Raw genomic sequence first — 22,156 nt, forward strand, 5'->3', positions numbered from 1 at the left:
TATATTTTACAGTAAGTATTATGTCGTGAATGGTTTTAGTCCTATATTTGCGATTTATTAGCCACAAGTTTTATAATTTTATATACGAGTAGTTAAGCGTAAACACTACTTTCACCAATTCGAGTTCAGATATATTTTCATTGTAAGCTGGAGTGGTGTCGCCATAATATCGTAATTCCCCTTTCAGTGAAAGAAGGTGCAGTCGATATCATCTATCTCAACATTCTGCAGTAAAATTTATCAGTTTGTCTGGTGAAGCTTTATCTTTGCAATCCTTTTTTACTTTTCGATCTTATTTGTAACGCTTCCAACGCTTCCACATCTGATTGGTAATTCATGCCGTGACACAGTTGAGATGTGCAATTGTTGTAATGTGTTTTACCTGATGTAAGACTGCCGCTACTTACAACTAAAGTTGATGTGAATGGAAAGACGAAATGTAGCTAATGAATGGCTCTACTGATGTCCAGAGTGAATGTTAAGACAGAGTTCATTGCTGTATTACTCATTTATTGGCAGCGAGGCAGAAGCATTTACATATCCAGTGTATAGGTTCAGTATCTGTAATCCTCCTGCCTGCTGGCTTTCTTCCTGAGTGAGTTGCGTTGCAGATGGGCTTGCTCCAGCGAGTCAGCGGCGGCGGACTGCGAGTCGCCGTCGCTGCTGTCGTCGCTCTGCCGCTGGTCCTGGTCGCTGGCGACTTCCTCAATGGCGACCTCGTCGCTTGCGACTCTCAGAGGGCAACCGGGATAGTCGTTACGACACTTGTCGACAGACACTTCCTCCAGCCCTGCAACACAAGGCAATTCCGCTCACTGTCGGCACCAGTGCACACAATAGCAGGAAGGTACAGAGGAATGAAGATCGAGCGAGATGAGGAGAGTCAGTGTACCAGGTCCGTTGAGCACAAATGGGGAAGGAACTCTGGAATCGACCCATGGAAAGTAACGACAACAGCGGTGTCGCGATGTGATTTACGGAATGTGCTAGTTATGGACGCGAATTTCGCTCCACTACAGCTCGCTGAAACATTCTGTCATTTACTGTGCAAAACTGAAGCTTTTATGCTGTAAATATCAGAGACAATTTCTTCTGAAGCAAAGTGGCAAAAATTGCCCTTATGAAGAATGCAGAAGTAAAGAAAATCTTAAATAGTGGCAGTTACATTGACGGAAAAAAATCGCAATACTAGGAGGGAGTTGGGTGACATAAACGGAAGATGGGGGGCATATTTATACTTCTTAAAGATGAAGACTATTCAAATTTAGCGCCTTTCGTATAAAAGTGTTACTAGAAAAGCCACTATGAAAATGCATTTCAGGTTTGCTTTAAATACAAGCTGTAACGATATTGAGCGTTAGTTAACATGAGAATGGTCGTAGTGGGTTGATGTTAGTCAAGAACGCTTTAAGACGACAAAGATGCCATTATTAACACCTAAGTTTGAACGACGTCGTTCAATAAGGTTACGAGAAGCTGGATGTTTCTTCTGCGACACTGCAGAAAAACTTGGCAGGAATGAAGCCACGGTGTATCATCCCGGCATCGGTGGTCACCAGACTGTACGGTCGCAAGAAGACCGTGCTCCAGACGGTCACGTGGTACTACTGGCAGCAATGATCATTTTGTTTGGCGTACGGGTTTGGCGCATCGTACTGCATCTGCAGCAGCAATCTGAGCAGCTGTCCTCACCACAGTGACACAAAAACTGGTACAAATCGATTATTTGAAGGACAGTTCCGAGCCAGACGCCCTGTGGCGTGTATTCCATTGACCCCAAATCACCACCGTTTGCATCTTTATTGGTTAGAAAGAGGTCACTTGAGGACCAGCAACGAGGCTCTCTGCGTGCTACACACGCTGGTCCTACACCTAGGGTTATGGACAGGGGTGCGGTTCCGCATGACAGCAGGAACTCTCATGGATACTAACCACGCTAACTGCAAAACTATACATCAATCTGATGATTCGACCTGTTGTGCTGCCATTCATGAACAGCATGCCAGGGGGTGTTTTCCTACGGAATAAAGCTCTGTGACATACCGTCGTTGTAAGCAGACATGTCCTTCAAAGTGACAACATATTGCCTTAACCTGCTCGATCACAAGATTTGCCTCCAATCGTGCACAAATGGGACATCATCTGATAACTATTCTAGTGTCGTCCACAAACAGCATTAACCGTCCTTGTTTTTACCAACCGAGTGCAACAGGCCAAGAAATCCATGCTTAAATTCAACGTTGTGGTTACTAATGTAGCAGCGTTTCATATTTTCAATCGCTTGTCTCGCGCTTACATTAATCTGTGATTCTGCAATCTTAATCGGGTTAGAATAGTACCTAGACAAATATATTCCTGAAATTTTATTTCTCTGCATTAATTATTTTTTGCTGTTGCGATCTTTTTCCGTCAGTGCGTTAATGAGGAAGTAAACCAATTACAATGCGAAGATGATAGAATGAAAAGGTAAAGCTGTCATTAAACTGAAAGTTTGTTTGAACATCATGGTGTTTGTCAAGACATGGTCGCATTGGTGACGGTATGTCCTAACCTTCTTTCAACTTCTTAACAGTCTCAGCCATCCAATTAACAGGACACTTATAGCTTAATGTGGACTGCGAACTACAGCACATCTACAAAAATCTAAATACCGACTAGCGAAAGAAACCAACACATTTTGGTCGGTTGTCCAGTACTTAACACCCGAGCCATCATCCACACGTTACGTTGATTATAGAAACAGTAAGTCAGATAAGGTGTAATATACCTTTCATTTCGCGAAATGTTCCATATATCAAGAAGGCGGTTTTCAGCTAATGTTAGAGGATTGAGGGGAAGAATCTTTTTTGTTTGGTTAAAGTTTTTCAGCGCTCGTATCAACGGAGATACTGAAGCAAGTATGTTTCTTTGAAAGGAACCGTACACTTTTTATAACTGCATTCGATAGCTCCTGAGAAGACATTTACAGTGCTTAAGTGTTTGTTAATGTAGACGTTGAAACCTTTCGTAAAGAAATTCGAGAAATTTCTGTAATTTGAGAACACAGTTGCTGGAATCAGCATTATCGGTGCCTGCAGAGTTCTCGTGTTATGCTGTGTCAGAGTATCAACACATTTTCCTGTTTTCTTGTCTGCTTCAACATTCGTTCAGTGTAGACATGTACACCAATGAGGAGAAGTTTGAAATACTACTCCTGTATGGTGAATGTAAAAGAAATGCCGTAAAAACATTACAGCGTTATAGGGCTATCTACCCTGGTCGCCAAAGTCCGACGCGCCAGATAATTGCGGGATTTATTATGAGGCAAGTGCACACAGGCTGCTTGAACGTCAGAAAGGGGAGAAGGGAGAAAACTGCAACTGACAGCTGTGAACTGAAGCTCTTCTGGCTGCGACGCTAATGAATCCGCACAGTGGTAGGAGACATATTGGCAAGGAATATGGAATCAGTCAGACGAGGGTCATTCGCATCTTGCATCGATAGAATTTCTATCCCTATCATCTGTAAATACATCTGGCACTCGATGACAGTGATTTTGACCGTCGTACACAATTTTGTGGGCTTGCTCTTCAGCGACCTTTTGTTTTTCGAACGTGTGCTCTCCACCAATGATGGAACTTTTACTAACCACGCTAATGTAAATTTTCGTAACGTCTACTACTGGTTAGTCGAAAATCCACAGAGCTTCGCCATGTGGAACATCAATGGTCGTGGAGCGTAAACGTAAGGCATAGGAAATTACATTGTGGGACGTTATTTCATCTCAGGCGTTCTAAATGGATGTTAGTACGCTCACTTTCTGACGAACGTTCTGTCGGTTCTTCTATAAGAGGTACCACTGTATATTCGACAGAGTGTGGGGCTGCAGCACGACGATTGTACAGTTTTCTCGTCCCGTACTGCAACACAATTATGGAACGAGAACTTTTCTGGACGTTGGACAGGACGAAATTCTGTTGTCAAATAGCCTACGCGAGGTCCTCCGACTTGACTCCTCTCCATTTCTTTCTGTGGGAAGCACTCAAAGATGCACTCTATGACAAAGCCCCAACTACGCCAGAGGGTATGTGCCGTCGAATCACCAGTGCATGTTCTACCATATTACCCACTGTAATTACATCCTGTCATCGTGATTTGGAACGGTGATTGAAAATGGGCCTTTCCGTCCATGGTTAACAGTTAGAAGACATGCTTAAATAAAGGATTAAGTTATTATTTTGGAAGGCAAAATTTATTTTATGTTATTTCGGTGGTTACCAAATAACTGTTCTCCAATTGTTTATTTCATTTTCGTGTTTATGAAATTGCAGTGGGATGTCAAATAAATCGACTGGGTGTATTGTACGTGACACTTGTCATGACCCGCTTACGTCCACCATCGAACGACGACTATACAATTTAGAGCGGTGTAGGTAGAGGCAGTGTATGTATTTTACCTCTAAGTAGTAGGTAGAAACAGTGCATGTATTTTACTTGTGAGAAGCACACAGCCATATACAAGAAAAGAGGGGTCAAATCTTCCTTCTAACATTTAGATATTTGATACAGTAGTTGCTTTATACAAGAATGTGCAGTTGATTTCTCTGTTTCAGCTCACGTAAATCTGGGAGGATACAATAATGTGAAATGGTAAAGTGAAATAGTTTTCGTTAAGTCCTTTGTGATACTCTAGATCCTAGCCTACTGCGTAATTCCATATACTCGTACAACATTCGTACATGAACCGGCATCTAGATCGTAAGTTATTTCAAGGGGAAATAAGGCTTTATTCTCATAGCGCAGGCCTCCTTTGCGTTACTTAACTACACAGCCTGGTTCAAAACGCCTGCTTGACAGTGTTGGCACCGCAAATGACGTTTCCGGCCGCCGTGCTGTAGCGTTCTAATACATTTCTCGAATTTTTTACGATAAGTTTCCACTTCAACATTAAAGACCATTTTATCATAAGAGTTGTGTCCTCAGGAGCTACCGAATGTAGCCGTGCGGGATTAGCCGAGCGGTCTAAGGCGCTGCAGTCATAGACCGTGCGGCTGGTCCCGGCGGAGGTTCGAGTCTTCCCTCTTTCATGGGTGTGTTTGTAATTTAGGTTAAGTAGTGTGTAAGCTTAGGGACTGATGACCTTAACAGCTAAGTCCCATATGACTTCACACACATTTGAACATTTTCTACCGAATGTAGTTTATACTGTTCCGTTAAAAATATACTTATTTCAGTATCGCCGTTGATATCTGCGCTAAAAACATTATCAACCGTTCGCTAAAAGTGTGTGTGTGTGTATGTGGAATCAATGAAATAAAAAGGTCCAACTACAGGTATCTGGACAACGTGTTCAGGGAGGTGTTACTCCTGTATGCTGTTCATATCCACCTATATTTAGGCCATAGTAAATCTTACATCTGTTCCGCATGGTGTGGCACATTATCAGAGGTTACTTATCACTGTTTCTTTGTGTGGAAGGTGTCTGTCCGGCGGACATACACAGGAGACCGCTCGGTGTGTGTTGTACGCGTAAGTAACGTCGGCGTTTTCTTGGTTCAGGGGGACCGTGACGGATGATGCTTCACCCGTACAGGGAACGAGTGGTATTCCTGATGATGTAGTTGTTTTCAAACTGATAGACGGGACACCTTGCATGCCCTTAATGCTCAAGTACATGTGTCCTATGGTACTGGGTATGCCGCTGTGTGCAATTAACTTGGTTTTCTGCAGGTTTGTGCTCAATGGGTCCCCATCTGTTTGTCCGAGGAATAGCGACACAACATAATGGAAAGATCGAGCGATATCAGATCTAGGGCGACGATTTCCTTTCCAAGGTCATTATCGAAGATGAATCCATATGCCAAATGTCTCAACAGGGATCCAAACGTGAGAGTATGCTGTGGAAGCATGCAGGGTCGCCTAAACCATAGAAAATCCGTTACACAACATAAGCTTCTATAGTCATGGTGATCTTTTTCTTGTACGAGCGCCTCTGCTAGCGGAGTTCCTCCCCAAAGTAGAAACAGCAAACGCCAAGAAATACTGCGACGTTCTCAGCCGGTTGCGGCTAGCAACCAAGAATAAACGCCGGGGTGACCTCACAAATGGCATCTTATTGCGCAACAATGCCCGTCCTCATTGTTGCCAAACAAACACAGTATATTACGGCGTCGTGGAAGTGGGAGATGCTAGACCACCCTGCGTATAGTCGTGACTTGAGTCCCTGTGATTTCCACGTTTTTGGGCCACACAAGAAATGCCTCCGAGGACGCCACTATGGCCCGGATGAAGAAGTGCAGCAAGCCGTGACAGAGTGGTTCCATACTCAACTCAAGGAATTCATCATCCAGGGTAGTCATCGTCTCGTGCCGTGTACAGCTCTAACCAGTAATAAGGTTTGCACGTGGAAATGGACCTTTTCATTTGACTGCACCTTATGAATGTGTTCAAGACGATTTGAGAAGATCCAATGAAAATGTTTGGCATGGCAGACAGATGAAAATATTAGGAACATCAAGACGCCAAAACACGAACTTACGCTGGACAGACACCACATACCACATTTCGCTAGTTAAGACAGTGGACATTGCGCTAACTGGCAAATATATATATATATATATATATATATATATATATATATATATATATATATATATATAAGCATTCGAGCTCTAATTTAAATACTTGTACAGTTACCGTGATCAACCAGCAACATAGGAGTTTGACAGTGAGATTAGCATTTAGGAAAAATGGCAGGTGAGGTGTATCAAGTCACCCAAGTATTAAGGACAGGAAACGGCGCTTGTGATCACGGTATTTTAGTATGACAAAGATAAGGGCGAAGTAGACGTACTACAAAAGGAAAATATTTACAGAACGATTTCGCAAGAAAACATTCCCAGAAACTGTAACAACGCTGCAATTGTTTTAATTCACAAGAAAGCTGTCAGACAATACATAAAAACCCATACACCTATCGGATTGCTCTTCGTTATACTAGGGTCTCCAAAAAGTCTTGGTTAACGACGAGCAAAGGAAAACAAAAGTTAATTTATTCCTATTCTGTGTTACTTTGGTCTCGGAGGATTTAGGAAAACAGCCAGCTGTAAGCATCTAAAGCATTTAAGTGAACGAATTGAGAACCATGAGGAGTGTGGAATACATTTAGAAAATGTTTGTAAGTACAAAATGTTTGGCACCGTTGTCACAGTGGCACAGAGTGATTCAGCGTATAAAATATCAATTCACAACTACGATTATTAGACCAATAGACAAATACCAAACACTGGAGTGCTTCACTCTTGAGCTAGCACTAGGGCTCACAATGAAAATCGGAGTCTGTTAACCACGGCATTTTCTTTGTTTTGTTCTCCCTTCTAGGAAATTTTGACTGTGTGTAACAGGATGACGACTTAAACAGCTTTAGTAAATACACGTCACACGTGATACAAAATGACGTTTTATACTGTTTCTACCAAGTGTATGTTGAGGAACTGATTAATGACACTACTGCTGCTACTTTTGTTTCAGTACCAACAGATACTGCCTGTAAAGTCAGTACGTCATTATACTGAGATATATTAACGGAAAGATACCTGTTCAAAGATTCCTTTCCTTTGAAAATGCTCATTATGGGACAGCATGTGAGCTTAGTGAGGTTCTAAACTGGTGTCGGAAACATGTCGGTGTTCAAGAAACACCACTGCTGAGACACATGGTGGCGCCCGATAATAATTGGCAATCTTGATGCTGTACAGTCTCTCGTACGAAGTATTTTCCCATATGGCACGTGTTCCGGAGTAACATCAAGCGCCGGCACGTTGGCCTGGAACGTTCCAGCAGAGAGGTTAAAAATGGCTCTGAGCACTATAGGGCTTAACATCTGAGGTCATCAGTCCCGTTGAACTTAGAACTACTTAAACCTAACTAACCTAACGACGACGCACACATCCATGCCCGAGGCAGGATTCTAACCTGCGACCGTATCGGTCGCGCGGTTCCACACTGAAGCGCCTAGAACCACTCGGCCACTCCGGCCGGCCCCAGCAGAGAGGGCTGTGAGACGACGTCAGCCAACAGTATGCTGACTTGAACGACACCACCACAAGAGAAGCCTCTATACGAGGAGAATATAAGCGTCTCCACGACTAGCCGCGGCCGCGGTAGAAGACGAGCCGTCATCCAAACGCTTTGGCCGTGGCTTATGAACTGTTGTGTTTTGCTTGTATTGAACTTGTGTATACCATAGGACACTAGTTATTTGCATGTGGCCAATTACTTGCGACACCTCTTTGTGAAAACGCCAAGTCAAGAACTGTCACTTTAACTTAGTGTAATAAACTCCATTAATAAGATTTGCTTCAATTGTTATCTAGCTATCCGAGAAAACAGCTTCCTAGGCATCCTGTATAGACGAGTGGGCAGGATACGACAGCACGGACGTTCACTGTTATGCGCACCGGACGAATCAGGTTATCCAACATGAATGTTTGATTGTTCTTTGCAAATATTGCTTGATTTGCGTTTTTCTCTTCGTCTCATAAGCAAAGTGATTCGTTACAGACACACCCTACAATAAGAGAGTTCCTTCATTTTCTTCCACTACATAGAACTTCCACTCTCGCGTTGTTAATATTTATCAAGAAAACGAATTACACTTGTTGAATTGTTTTGGCAAGCCTACCTGAAGAGAATCTTTCCCTTTAAGAAATTTGGTTCACAATTCGGAATTTTGTCCCTACTGAATTTTTTCTGTGTGTTTCTGAAACATGTGATATTTTGTACAACCATATTCAGTTGCAGAGTTCTAATTCCATTACCACATAAAATGTTTTACGTCACCTTGAGTCAGCTCTTTCTAAAATATGAGATAATATTGCAAGGTATCTATTTTCTGAAGATTAATGCACTGACCACAATCTGACGGCAGACGCCAAAGAAGTGCGTTGCGTTACAATCTGACAAGCTAACCGAATGGAAGATTCCAAACCACCCACATATTTAGCACCCTTGAAATTATTTTCCCAAAAACTTTTGCTCCATTCAGTGAACATTTCCCAGTGATTTTACACAGTACAAGTTGCAGTCCGTTTAATTTCCACAATAAACTGTCAGTGAGGTATCGTAATAATACGCTTAAACATTACATCAGCTAGTAATCTGCTCACTTTCCTTGGGAAATACCGTCTTGAAGAATCGTTCTCTAAAGTGCACAAAATGTTAAAAATCGCACTACCTAAACCTGTTTCAACAGCAAAAGCAAAGCATAGTTTCAGCACCTGAAAATAATTAAAGTCCTCCTCAGGAACAGTATTTGACATGAAACTATGAACTCACTGGCTATCTGTCCCATTCGTAAGGAGGAAATTAGCGAAACTCCGAGCTTCAACAACAGACTAATTGATATTGTCAGGTAACCTACCAGGACAAAGACCTCAATAGTTAACGTGTTAGTTAGGAGAAATACATAAGAAAACATTCCTAGTCAAGGTTTTTCTCAGAGTAGTGCAAAAAAAGAGGGCCTTCAACATTTAGTCTCTGTTATATTCCCACCAGTCACATGCTTCCTCCGACCGTTAGCCATATTTTTTTTGAATAAGATTACACAAGACACACAAAGACACACACACACGCACACACACACAAACACACACACACACACACACATATATATATATATATATATATATATATATATATATATATATATATATATATATATATACACACACACGAGGACATTAAATTTGGTGGCTTACTTCTGAAAATATATTATTTATTACTAGCTACAGTATTTCATGGGTTATATTGATAATTGTGTAATTACCATTTTAACATAGAAAGTATGGCACAAACTACGGTTATATAACAAACAATTAGGAATCATTCCGTTATAAAGCGTACTGACGTTTCATCTGGCGACTACCAACGAAAATGAGCACCAACCGCCACTACTTAATCGACTACATTGACAGAACACGAACGATTCAACTGAAACTAGTGGGAAATGAAGAATTGTTCGTCCTGCACTTTCTGTCGTTACCTCTGATGTTCCTGAAATGTTGACAAAATGCATGGCAGCCACTGGGTTAGGCATTATTAGGACAACGAGATATATGCATCCATAACTACCATCTGGCTATCACAGAATTGAAAGTAACCATACGTGCCTTTTTGGAGACGCCTTCCCCGCTGGTATCTATATGTTTCACTTAGTACGAGTAATGTGTGATTTATCCTACAATACTTACACATTCTACAAGCGCACATCCGCATGTGGCAGTGGTTGGTGAACTTGTAGATGTGGCCCTGTTTGTCCTTGGCGCACACGAACCTCGGCGACGGCGGGCAGTGGCTGGGACACGGCACCAGCGTCGATGTGCGGTACGCCTCCGCGAAGGCGAGGGCGCCCAGAGCTGCGGCAAACCAACACCTCACAGCACGTCAGAGGCAGCTGCTGGCACGGAGGCCGGCACGTATTCTGTGCCACAGGCGTCGGCAATTCATGCGGCAAAGAACACAGGAAAGCAAACGACACACCACGAAGGAGTTATCCGAATGAGGCGGAAATCGATACATTTAATGCGCTTGTACAGACAAGCTATATGCACCCACGAACGACACAAAAGATAAGGAGAAAGATACATTCTGGGCCATCCTCAGGGAGGGTATTGAAAAAATCCCAAGAAGACAGGAACTGATTATCATGGGAGACTTGAATGGAAGGGTAGGAATTTGAGAATGCTGTAGAATAGTAGGAAAACATGGAGAGGACGAATATAGTCACAATGGGGAACGATTGATTGCAATTTGTGAACGATTAGATCTAAAAATTACTAATACATTTTTCAAACATGAGGACATTCATAAATATACTTGGCAACAGAATACTAAATAACTCTAAATAACTTCGTTCTATACAAATCCATATTAGAGAGTGTGGTTCTGTATGGAACGGAGACCTGGACAGTTAACCTTAAGCATATTAAAAAATTACAAGCTCTAGAGATGGACTTCTGGAGAAGATCGGCAAGAATCTCCAGGAAAGAAAAGGTAAGGAACACCGAAATCACAAGGATAATGGAAATTAAAGGAAGAATGTATGACGTAATGGATACGAAGAAATTACAGTGGTACGGGCATGTACGACGAATGGAGAAAGTCAGATAACCAAAATTGATACTGGACTGCAAACCGGAGGAGAGAAGAAGAAGAGGACGAGTTATGACCATCCGGCTCCAAAATGTACAGTTCACAATGAGGAGAATGGGCGCAGAGGAAGAGGACAGACTAGATCGAAGCACCTGGAGGGATATTTTGAAAACATAGTTTAATAACGCTTATTCCTTGTATTGTAATTTCCGAGTACATTATTATGTTGGAGATAAGCCTCTGTAATGAGGAAAGTTCAAAAACCAAAACAAAAATAATAAAAACAGACAAACTAATGATTACAACTTATGAAAATCTGGAGATTTACTCAAGAGAAAGAGAGACACAAACTGAGCAATTCAGGAACCCACGTCTGGTCCTTAGATTGTCAAAATCACTAACTGGTTGGAAGGCCCTCTGCATAATGCTCCAAACGTCCTCAATTCATGACGGATCCGGCGACCGTTGTGGCTGAGGTAGGGCTTGGAAGGCAGGAAGACCAGCAGTAAAAACTCCCGCGGTATGAGAGCGGGCAATATCTTGCTGAAATATCAGCCCAGGATGACTTGTAATGGTGGGAAGCAAAACAGAGCGTAGAATATGGTCGACGTCCAGTTTTGCACAGTCACGACGTTTAAACGCCTGGTTGTAACGTTCCAAACCTATATGAGATGGAATGAGGAAGTACGAACGGCTATGAAGGCGAAGGAAAGAGTGGTACAACTGTAAAGGAGACAGCATATAGGACGCTGGTGCGACCCGTTCTTGAACACTGCTCGAGTGTTTGGGATCCGCACCGGAGCGGGCTGAAGGAAGACGTCGAAGCAATTAAGAGGGGGGCTACTACACTTGTTACCGGTAGGTTCGAACAACGCCTAAGTGTTGATGCTTGGGGAACGCAAATGGGTATCCCAGGAGAGAAGGCGTCGTTCTTTTTGAGAAATACTATTGAGAAAATTTAGATAAAGGGCATTCGAAGCTGATTGCCGAACGATTCTACTGCCCCCAACATACGTTGCGAATAAGGACAACGAATATGAGATACGAGACGTTAGGGCTCATAGGGAGGCATATAGACAGTCGTTGTTCCCTCGCTCTGTTTTCGAGTGGTACAGTAAAGGAAATTAACAGTGGTACACAGTACGGTGGCTTGCGGAGAATCTGTGTATATGTAGTTGTGGACGTACCGTTGTGGTTTAAGTGCGTCGTGGTTGACAACCAAAGGCGTCCTGCTATGAAAAGGAATGGCACCCCAGACCATTACTCCTAGTTGTCAGGGTGTATAGAGGGCGACAGTCAGGTCAGTATCCCACCGCATTCCGAGGCATCTCCAGATACGTTTAGGCATCTCCACGTACGCTTTCGCCTTTCATAGTGGCCCAGTTAGAACTCATCACTCAAGATAGTTTTACCCCACTCAAGAGATCGCAGGCCGAAGACATTTCTGGAGACGCCTCGGGAAGCGGCAGAATGACATTACTGTAGCCAGCCATAGGGTCCTAAACCCACGAGTGATGGTCTGGCGTTATATTTGTTTCCACACCTGGGCCACTTAAGTTCCCATCCGCGGTAACCTCGCACATCGGTGCATCGATGTTGTTCTAGGTCTCGTTTCGTCGCCCTTAATAGCAAGCAATCCTTGGCTGATATTTGAGCTTGATGATGCCTTCCCGCACACGGCGAGAGTTTCTACTGCTTGTCTTTCTGCTTGTCAAGCGCTGCCTTGGTCAGCAATGTCGCCGGATCTTGTGTGGAGGACTCTCCAACCTGCATGTAATTTTGCTGATCTAATGCGCCATTCGCGCCTAATACGACACGACATTCCTCAGGAGGACATCTAGCAACTCTCTCAACCTATGTCAAGGCGGACAACTATGTGCGTTATGGCCAGAGGTAGGCCAGCGTCTCATTGACTTGTTCAATTTGTGAAGCTCTTTCTCGTCAGTAAATCAGAGAATATTTTTTTCTGGAATTGTAATCATTTCTTTGGCTGTGCATGTATATTACATCTACCGATTTCCGTCACATTCGGTCAGTACCTCCTTAGTGAGCATTTCTTTTCATCTTAAAGTGTATTGTCTCATTTCCCCTGTCGTGATTCTTGAGATAACATCCACCCCTGAAACCCCGCGCTCCTTTGCGTCGAATTGCCAGTGGCGCCTGGAATACCGCGTGGCACTTCAGTTGGAAAATTTTTGAAGACTTCAAAAAAAATTATGGTTAACAGAATTTTGGCATTTTGAAGTGAATTCAGTTGCGCGTAAAGAAAAATTCTTTCATACTCTAGCCCTTTTAATTCAAATTAGGACGAAAGAAATGTGAAATATTATGTTTCTAGTATCGTAACTGTTCTGAGAATATGAAGACATATCCTGTAAACAGTGATAAGGGGTACTGGATGTGGAACACAGATCTTGCTGGTCAAACGTGTTACTTGGTGTGACTCATTCATATTATTAGTGGCTCTACGATAAACTGAGAAATTGCAGCTTTATCTCTAATTTCAGATTTTGACCAATGACGCTATAGTCGGGATGTGTGTTTGTAAACAGTGGTAACGTCAAAAATACGGTAGCTAGTAGTAGTAGCGTGTGCAGTGTCCGTGCCAACAAAACGCTTTCCGGTGACGATTTGTACCAATCTGAGGTAAATACGTGTCAGACAGAGATTCTGAATATGTTCCTGAACGTATATGTTCTTAAAAATTATTCTTAATGAGATAAATAGGAACAGATCTTTAAGCAAGTAAGCAATTTTGTAGCAGTAAACACATGGTGTGTTGTTGGGCGATTACTCTGTTGGATAAATAATTCAGAAATCAAGATCGCTTAAATAGTGTTTACTAGATGACCGGTTTCAACACACTAAAGTTGGCATCATCGGATGTTAACCTACATTCAGATCCGATGATGGCACCTTTAGTGTGTTGAAACCGGTCATCTAGCAAACAGTGTTTAAGCAATCTTGGCTTGTGAATTATTTAAAAAACAGTTTTGTGTCAATTAGAACTGTTTACGTTAATTTACGTGACATTGTGTTGCAGAAATGCTAAGGGCCCTCTGCGGCTGGTCCCGGCGAGGGTTCGAGTCCTCCCTCGGGCACGGGTGTGTGTGTTTGTCCCTAGGACAATTTAGGTTAAGTAGTGTGTAAGCTTAGGGACTGATAACCTTAGCAGTTAAGTCCCATAAGATCTCAAACAAATTTGAACATTTTTTTGTTAAGGGCCATCTATAAAATTGTGCTGAATAGTGGATTAATGTTTGAGGTTGTTATACCTCATTATTTAGGGAATTGGCTATGCAAATGTTACTATCATAAACTGAAACAATGAGAAGCCTAAAATTTGTGTTTTTCAGAAGTCTCACAATAGTGGTTTGGTAACTCGCCCAGAAAGTAAACAGTGGCAAGTCAGAGCTCCCAGCGTGCCAGAAAATAATGTTAAGGAATGACTAACATATATCAAGTATAAAACTTTGAACGGCATTTAAGATTTTAAAAATATTCTACAAATATTTGCAAAAATAAATGGCTTATCTGAAAAACAAGAGAACACTGGAGTATACATGAAGTATTTTATGCATCAGAATTTATTGAAACTCTACTGTGCTTTTTCTCGAAACAATCAACTTACCCCTTGCCAATGTTTACATGCCTTTCAGTACGGTCGAAAACAGCACTGAACAGAACGTTATTTTCAAAACTGAACTTGATTAAAAACAGACTTCGAACTTCCAAATTCAAAGACAGGTTTAACGTTTTGCAATCTTTCAGTATCAAAAGTTATGTTTAAGACAACTGTGACGGTATTAATAAGTACCTTACTTCATTCGACTATGGTGTAGGCTTAAACCAATGTGTCAGTAACATTATTTGAAACTTCCGTTTTAATGCTGATTGTTTGGGATGTTACCGTATTTGATTTAAACACAAATAAAAGTTACTGTTATTCCCATTCCATTACGTCTTGTACAACAACCGTAGATAATAAAGAAAAAGGCTTGGTTATAGGGGAAACAGTACTTTTACTGACGTGTTTCGCCTTTTTTGGGAAAATCTGCATTCGTCACATCTGTGGGGATCGTTGTGTGCACCTTGTATGTTCATTTCACTTTGTTATCTTGCATATGCCTAATGAACACGTATGCTTATAGCTACAATATCTTATTTTTAAAATTGCGTTACGGTATTAGTATCGACATGAAACCAAACGTTATGTTATTCACTCAAAGAGTATAGTTCTTTATAGCTGTTCGAACAAAACATGTAGAACACCTTAATGATTTAAGTTATTTTCATTTTCCTTAGTCGCACCAACTCATTAAGTCATAATCTGTACACTAAAATTTTATACAGATGAATAATAAACCTTAAATCCAAATCATACAATTTTCCGAGGAAGCACTCGCGGCACTGTTTCGGCCTTTGGACGTACAGATCCTAATAGAGGCACTGGTCGGCAACCAAATGACATCCCACTCTAATAGCAGAAAAAGTATAATGCAAACGGATACATCCAGTGATGGTTTGGATCAGCATCTGCCACTGAATCTTGATACATCACAGTTTCCGAACAGTTCTTTCACAATCTGTAATATAAATAGTTTTATCACATACATTTTTTTCCCTTCGCATATATCTTTTTCTGGTATATGATATTACTGAAGAATAAATTATGGATGAATAGGTAAATCGTAGTAATTAAATTAAATTAAACTGCAATTTATTGCAGCTGCAAAGGAAAGAAACGAAATCTCAAATCGGAAGTAAAGCTTCATGGGATTGATATTGTTGTGCCGCGTAACAGAGGCATTCTTGAGCAGTCAGTGAGAGGGAATACAGCAACTGGTTGGAAGCGTATGTTGGTCTCGTCACGGCGCCGTTGCTCGGTTCCATATAAGGTCGGCTGAGACAGCTCTCACGATCCTTAAAAGCACTAAGACGCTCAAACGATCTCCTCTGTGGTGCTTCAGAGCCAAAGTCTCGCACGTTTGCCACGTATGTTTAAGCAGTCTTTCCTACGCCTAAACAGCACGACACTTCCCACAATTTCCTCTACACAAGACATACTCTTTACCAGTAAATGGTGTGCCCTCAAAAGAAAACAGTGTTCTTGTGAACCAGAGTTTCTCTGAAGTTGTCATTGTCATTTGTTGTAACTTTGATTTTCTTATGAGCAACTACATGCCCCCTTTATTAAAACAGATGGTCTATCATTGTTGAATGTTATTATTAAATTTCAAGAAATAATTTCGCAGCAAATGCAGTGTCTGCCAGAGCATTGTGTTGCCCGTCGGCGACTGTCACTACATTACGACTCGTAAGTATTTATTTGTGGTTTGCTGCGATACACTCTTTAGCTAATTAGTCAAAATTACTAATTCTAATTTACTGCTTCGACAACGTCTAAGGCACTCCCCAACATATATTCAATTTTTATTTACCTGTTATTTAGAACCGTCTCGTCGGTTTCTTGCGTTTGATTGCCGTTTAGTCGCATACACATTTGGACAGTGATGGCTAAATTAGTACCATTTATGAGCTAACGTAAGCAGCTGCATAGCAAAATGTCATTGTCTAACATGACGCATCAAACTCTTAGTGAAGAGAAAAACTGTGGAATGGAAAACAACAAAAATTTCAGAAGACTGCTATATATCAACACATCGATCTCAAAACACAGACTTTGGAATGTGCTGCGTATTTTGCAAAACGTGAGTCGTGTCTTTGCATCTTCCTAGCGGTTGTTTATGAAGATGAACGGCTGCGTAGCCTGTGAGATGATACTGAGGCGCGCTTGGCATTCAAGAACTTCATTCTTCACATCTATGTGGGTCTTACTCCTTAGCATAATTACAATCGCCAGCTTGGGATGGTTTTGTTTCTGTCTTCAGCGATCAAAAGTTTGTACGTATGAAATGTTATATCAACATACTGTACCCTGCTTCAATACCTACATTGATCGGGCACTCACGTTAATCATTACCAACACGTTTGTGACAAAACGTAAATATTGTATTAATTACACATCCTTTTTGATGACCTGTCCCATAATTACGAGTTATAATAAATTAATACTTCTTAAAATGCTCATTAAAGTTGAAATGCTCACTTGGTGGCTTCAGTTAACTTTATGTCTTTCTTCAGTTTCTTTATAAATGTGTAGAGATACCGTACAACCGACTGCTTTACCCACATCAGTAATTGCTTTCCAAGGTGAGGCAGTGAAAATTAATTAGAATGCAGAGCAAATAAATAGTTTTTCTTAAAACTTTACTGTCATGACACGCTGGTGTATAACAATTATTTTTGCGACAGTTGTATTCATTACACGCTTTAGCAAGTAATGTGGAAAACTATCCTTGTAACTTAGCGAAAGACTTAAAGTAAGTTCCAGAAGTGGACAGAGACTAAAATTCAAACCCTTGTTTTCTCTGTCCGGGTTAACAGCTTTCATCTGCCAGTACCTCTTCTTCTGAGAAGCTCATCTGGGAAACTTGGTGGACTAGAATGTCTGACAGAAAGCACGATGTGAAGAGATTACCTATCTACAGTTTCGTATCTATATCCGAAATTGTGCAGAAGAGCGTAATTAGTTTTCCAGCTAATGGTGGTTAAGAAGGGGCGCAGAAAGAGCACATTTTCAGTCAAGTACGATGGAAATTAATAGTTTCAGAGGAATTTCAATTCTAAACGGGAGTTCAGAAATCTCTTCCAGTAACGATGAATATATGGGAGGTGTTGCTATATTTGTGTGGAGACTTCACTGTTAAATTTTTTTAACAACTCTTCAGAGAAAATATGTTAACTGGATGTATTAAGCCCTACAATCATACACAGTGTGCTTAAAAACTAATCCTCAAAGAACCAGCAACATAGCCATAAGTAATTTCTTCACAGATGGTTCCTAAGTTGAGAGGCACACTGTGGTAATTTGTTAACGGCCTGTGAGATATGAAGCAAAAGTATTTTGAATTGATGGAATTGAAGTATCAGTCATATTCCAAAGAGATGAAAGATTTATAACTGTTGTTCTAACTGCAGTACAGACATGTAATGCGATCCTTAAAGAGACACAGCAAATAACTTCGTTAGCGTCTGTTTTTGCTCTTGTATCTCAAAATATGTAAGCGGTACCACTAAGCAAATACTCTGTATATGAAACACCACCGAAATATCATACATGATAAAATTTGACCTGTATCATAATATGAAGAACAGGTATATCTCGCTGTTGAATTTCATGTTGCATAGTAATGAAGAATGTCGTCAGACATGCTTATAGATCACGTTGCAGAAGAGAATGTGCTACAAATTATTTAAAACCATATCATCCTTTTTGAATTGTATATAAAGGCAGAAGATAGGTGTTCAAGACGTGTCTCGCGAGTGAAAATGTAACCGTTATCCAGAAACCGATCTGTAGCACTTACGTGATCTGGTGCTCTAAGACAATTTTGTATGATACAACCACAGGAACTCATAATCTGTTATTCGATAATAGAAGTATTCAGATTTAATGAATATCATGTAAATTGTCCGCCAGGATACGTGAGTGGTCAGCGTGACGGAGTGCCGTCCTACGGGCCCGGGTTCGATTCCCGCCTGGGTCGGGGATTTTCTCCGCTCAGGGACTGGGTGTTGTGCTGTCCTCATCATCATTCCATCACCATCCGGCGCGCAAGTCGCCCAATGTGGCGTCGAATGTAATAAGACCTGCACCAAGGCGGTCGGACCTGCCCCGCAAGGGGCCTCCCGACCAATGACGCCAAACGCTCGTTTCTATTTCCGTGTATATTTAGGAAGATCAGTGCACCATGTATTACTGTTGTTTTTAGTCAACTGTGATTTATTTCTTTTATGAACGATCTGTTTGCAGAAAGAAGATTATAATACATGATACTACACAAGTGCGTCATCAATCTCACGCCGAGTCGCATACTATCCAATCATTTCGAACTTGTTTAAAAAGGCTGTAGACAAGAATGTATCCAAATGGTTTCGATACATAGGCTACTGGTAATAATTATCAGGGGAGAGACAGTTTCTTATTTCACGTATAAAGCAAGTTATATCAACGTGTACCACTGAATCTGACAAATAATTCAATACCTTTTTCCGTTCTTCGGATTCACATGTGTCATTGTGAAAGACGTGGAATATAATTCAAATATTCAGATTTTTCTATTGTAACTGAAGGAAAGGTCGTGTGCGTTACGGAAATGGTGGAATATTAAGCTTTGGCTCAAACACTCTACAGTGTTATCCTATACGAACACTTGACAGTGTTGATGATCCGAACGTCGAGTGCGAACGTTAAGTTGTGCGATACTCTTGTAGCTATTTGATGAGAAAAGGTACAGAAACCCTCCAAAACAAGAATTGTGAACGTTGCATCAATATTGTAGTCTGCATTACTGGGCAGTTACGCTTCGAACGCGTGCCGCTCAGGTACTGCCATTTAGGTCATTCATCAGTCCGTGTGTCACAACAGTAAGTAAATGGCAAAAAAAGGGTTAAGTTTCCTGCACATTTGGCAATGAAAATGTTGAGTGGTAAATCGACTGTTAAATGTAAATAGACTTCCTTTCGCCATATACTTATTTTTCTGAGCAGGATTTCGTACCTCAGCCGGTAAGAAGGGAACCCTTATAGGATCACTTTGTTCTACGTCTGTCTGTCCGAGTGTTCAGAACATTTTTTCTCAGGAACGAGTAGACACATCAAGCTGAAACATCTGTCACATATGAGTGTACAGTCCCGTGGAGATGTAAAATCGTGAAGCTTCTAAGCATCAAGAGATGTATATCCCATGTTTTGATACCTGCAAACTTGGTCATCAAAACCTACACGTTACTCCTCGTTCAACTTGAATTAGGAAATTAGGGAAGAAGGAAGATTTCACACTTAAAGGAATAGAAGAAGTACAGAAATTATTAGTTTGTAATAATATAGACTAAGAAAATTTTGGCATTTGTAACCCGTCTGTCTGTCCATTCGCCCATCCGGTAAGGCGCATTTTTCTGAAGGAAGGGTGGATGAATGATGTTGAATATTATTTTCTATACTAAGGTATATGGTCCCTTGACGGTGCAAAAACCCTTAGCTACTAAGTCAATGAAATCAAAACGTGCAGTAATTTGTGTCACAGATTTTGATACTCGCCAACTTACTATTAAAACATATAAGGTACTTCCCTTTGGTCTATAATTATGAAATTTGGCAAGAATGAAGTTTTGACAGTGGAAATAAAACAAAATAATGAGAAAACTTTTAATTTGTGTTTTTTAAATACTATTAAATTTTTCTTTTGTCAATTATGATCCGGCTTCGAATTTGACGGAAGCATTCTCGAAAGTCTCTGGTCAATATCTTGAAACAATATCTATAACACGAAAGAACTTCGAAATCTTCGATTGCCAGAATGGGTAAACTGTCTGTATACATAATTAAATTTGTAGAGTACATTCAGTGCGCAAGTGCTGTTTCCACCTTGCCGACTGTTTTATACGCATTCTGTAAATTATGGGGTAATTCATTCCTTAAAGAAACAGCTTCGACTCACATCTTCCGCGTGATCTGAGACTCCATGACATTAAATGTTGCACTAATGATAAACGTAGGAATGAAAGATCTACTGGGCTGACCGTCTCTATAGGTATGTTGCGTGTGCGTCATTGACGCTAAGCTCTTATAATTCTTAATTATGCTGACAAGATAATGTTTTATTTATACAAATAGTACTGAATGAGAGAATATTGTAGAAGAATTCGAATATGAAAGGTTAGTATTCTTCATGAGATGTATCAGAAACATATAGAGCTCTTACTAAAAGTATTTACATTCTGAAGAAGGGCTGATGTATGTAATGTTGTTTAAAATATGACCAAGCAAAGGAGGCTGGAGGTAGTGATGTCTCATAGAAAATGGATCGAACTAAAGGGAATATAATACAAAAGGAGCTTGAAAACTTGTATACAGAATTTATGGAGGAGGACATACAGAGCCCGTTCTGAAAGTAATTACATTCTGAAGAAAGGGCGATGTATGTAAAGTTGTTTAAAGTATGATGAAGTAGTGGGGGCTGGAGACAGTGATGTCTTATTCAAAATGATTCAAAATAACGGAAATAGAACACAAAAGGAGCTCGAAAATTTGTTTACAGATTCTGTTAAGAAGGACTGCTCCCCAAAATCGTCTTATTTGATAAGCAGGAAAACCGGCCTATTAACCTCTTTTTGTAGTGTGCAATATTATGAGTTACCACAAATTACGTGTGGTGTGTGTGTGTGTTTGTGTGCGTGTGTATGTGTGTGTGAGGGAGAGAGAGAGAGAGAGAGAGAGAGAGAGAGAGAGAGAGTGAGAGAAAGAGGAGAGAGACAAGTGCAGGGGAGTAAAACGTAGCAAGAAACATAATATTTAATTCCACAGCCATCTAACATAAGTTACAGTGCAAAATTACGGAATTTTCAGTTAGTTAAAGAAACAGGAAAGTGCTTAGTAGAAAGTACAACAGAAATTATACACCAATAAAGGGACCAACTAAGGAGACTCTTCAAGACTTTGTAACAGTTTAACGTGATTACGTAAAATTTAATCCACTGATGAGCCGTTTGGTATTATGAACATAAGCTTTTAACTTACCGGCGAAAAGCACCAACGCAACTTTCATTTTGTGAGCTGTATCCGCGGAATGCTACTGCACGTGCTGGCTTTATATAGCTATCCTCTGTATCAGTTCTGCTTAGTGTTAGAAACGTTATCGGCGAGAGCTTCCGTTGGGTCATGTTTCTGTCTGAGATAGCGGAGTGTGACTCAAGAAATGTACGTCGCCAAGGAAACTAGAGAATGCTGGTATTGATCACAACATGTGACGATGTTAAATAAGAAAAGTAACGTATGATCTAAGACGTAAGTTTATACCTGTAAGTTGTTTGTACTGAACCAGTTACGAAGACATTCACACTACCTGGTCCTCTATAAAAAGATAAAAAAAACCTTCCGATGTCTCTGGCGAAACACTTTAGAT

At 40.8% G+C, this 22,156-nt stretch overlaps 1 protein-coding gene across 1 annotated transcript; it reads right to left on the reverse strand.

Annotated features, from left to right (window-relative positions):
• Positions 1 to 528: 528 nt before the first annotated feature.
• Positions 529 to 21,803, reverse strand: LOC126234485 (uncharacterized). The gene is made up of 3 exons (XM_049943180.1): positions 21,772 to 21,803; positions 10,230 to 10,394; positions 529 to 790 (listed from the first exon to the last, which is right to left on the reverse strand). Exons 1-3 carry the CDS (start codon positions 21,797 to 21,799, stop codon positions 555 to 557), a joined length of 429 nt encoding a protein of 142 aa, XP_049799137.1. The 5' UTR covers positions 21,800 to 21,803; the 3' UTR covers positions 529 to 554.
• Positions 21,804 to 22,156: the final 353 nt, after the last annotated feature.

This window comes from Schistocerca nitens, chromosome 2 (assembly GCF_023898315.1).
Source record: "Schistocerca nitens isolate TAMUIC-IGC-003100 chromosome 2, iqSchNite1.1, whole genome shotgun sequence".
Classification (NCBI taxonomy): Eukaryota; Metazoa; Arthropoda; class Insecta; order Orthoptera; family Acrididae; genus Schistocerca; species Schistocerca nitens.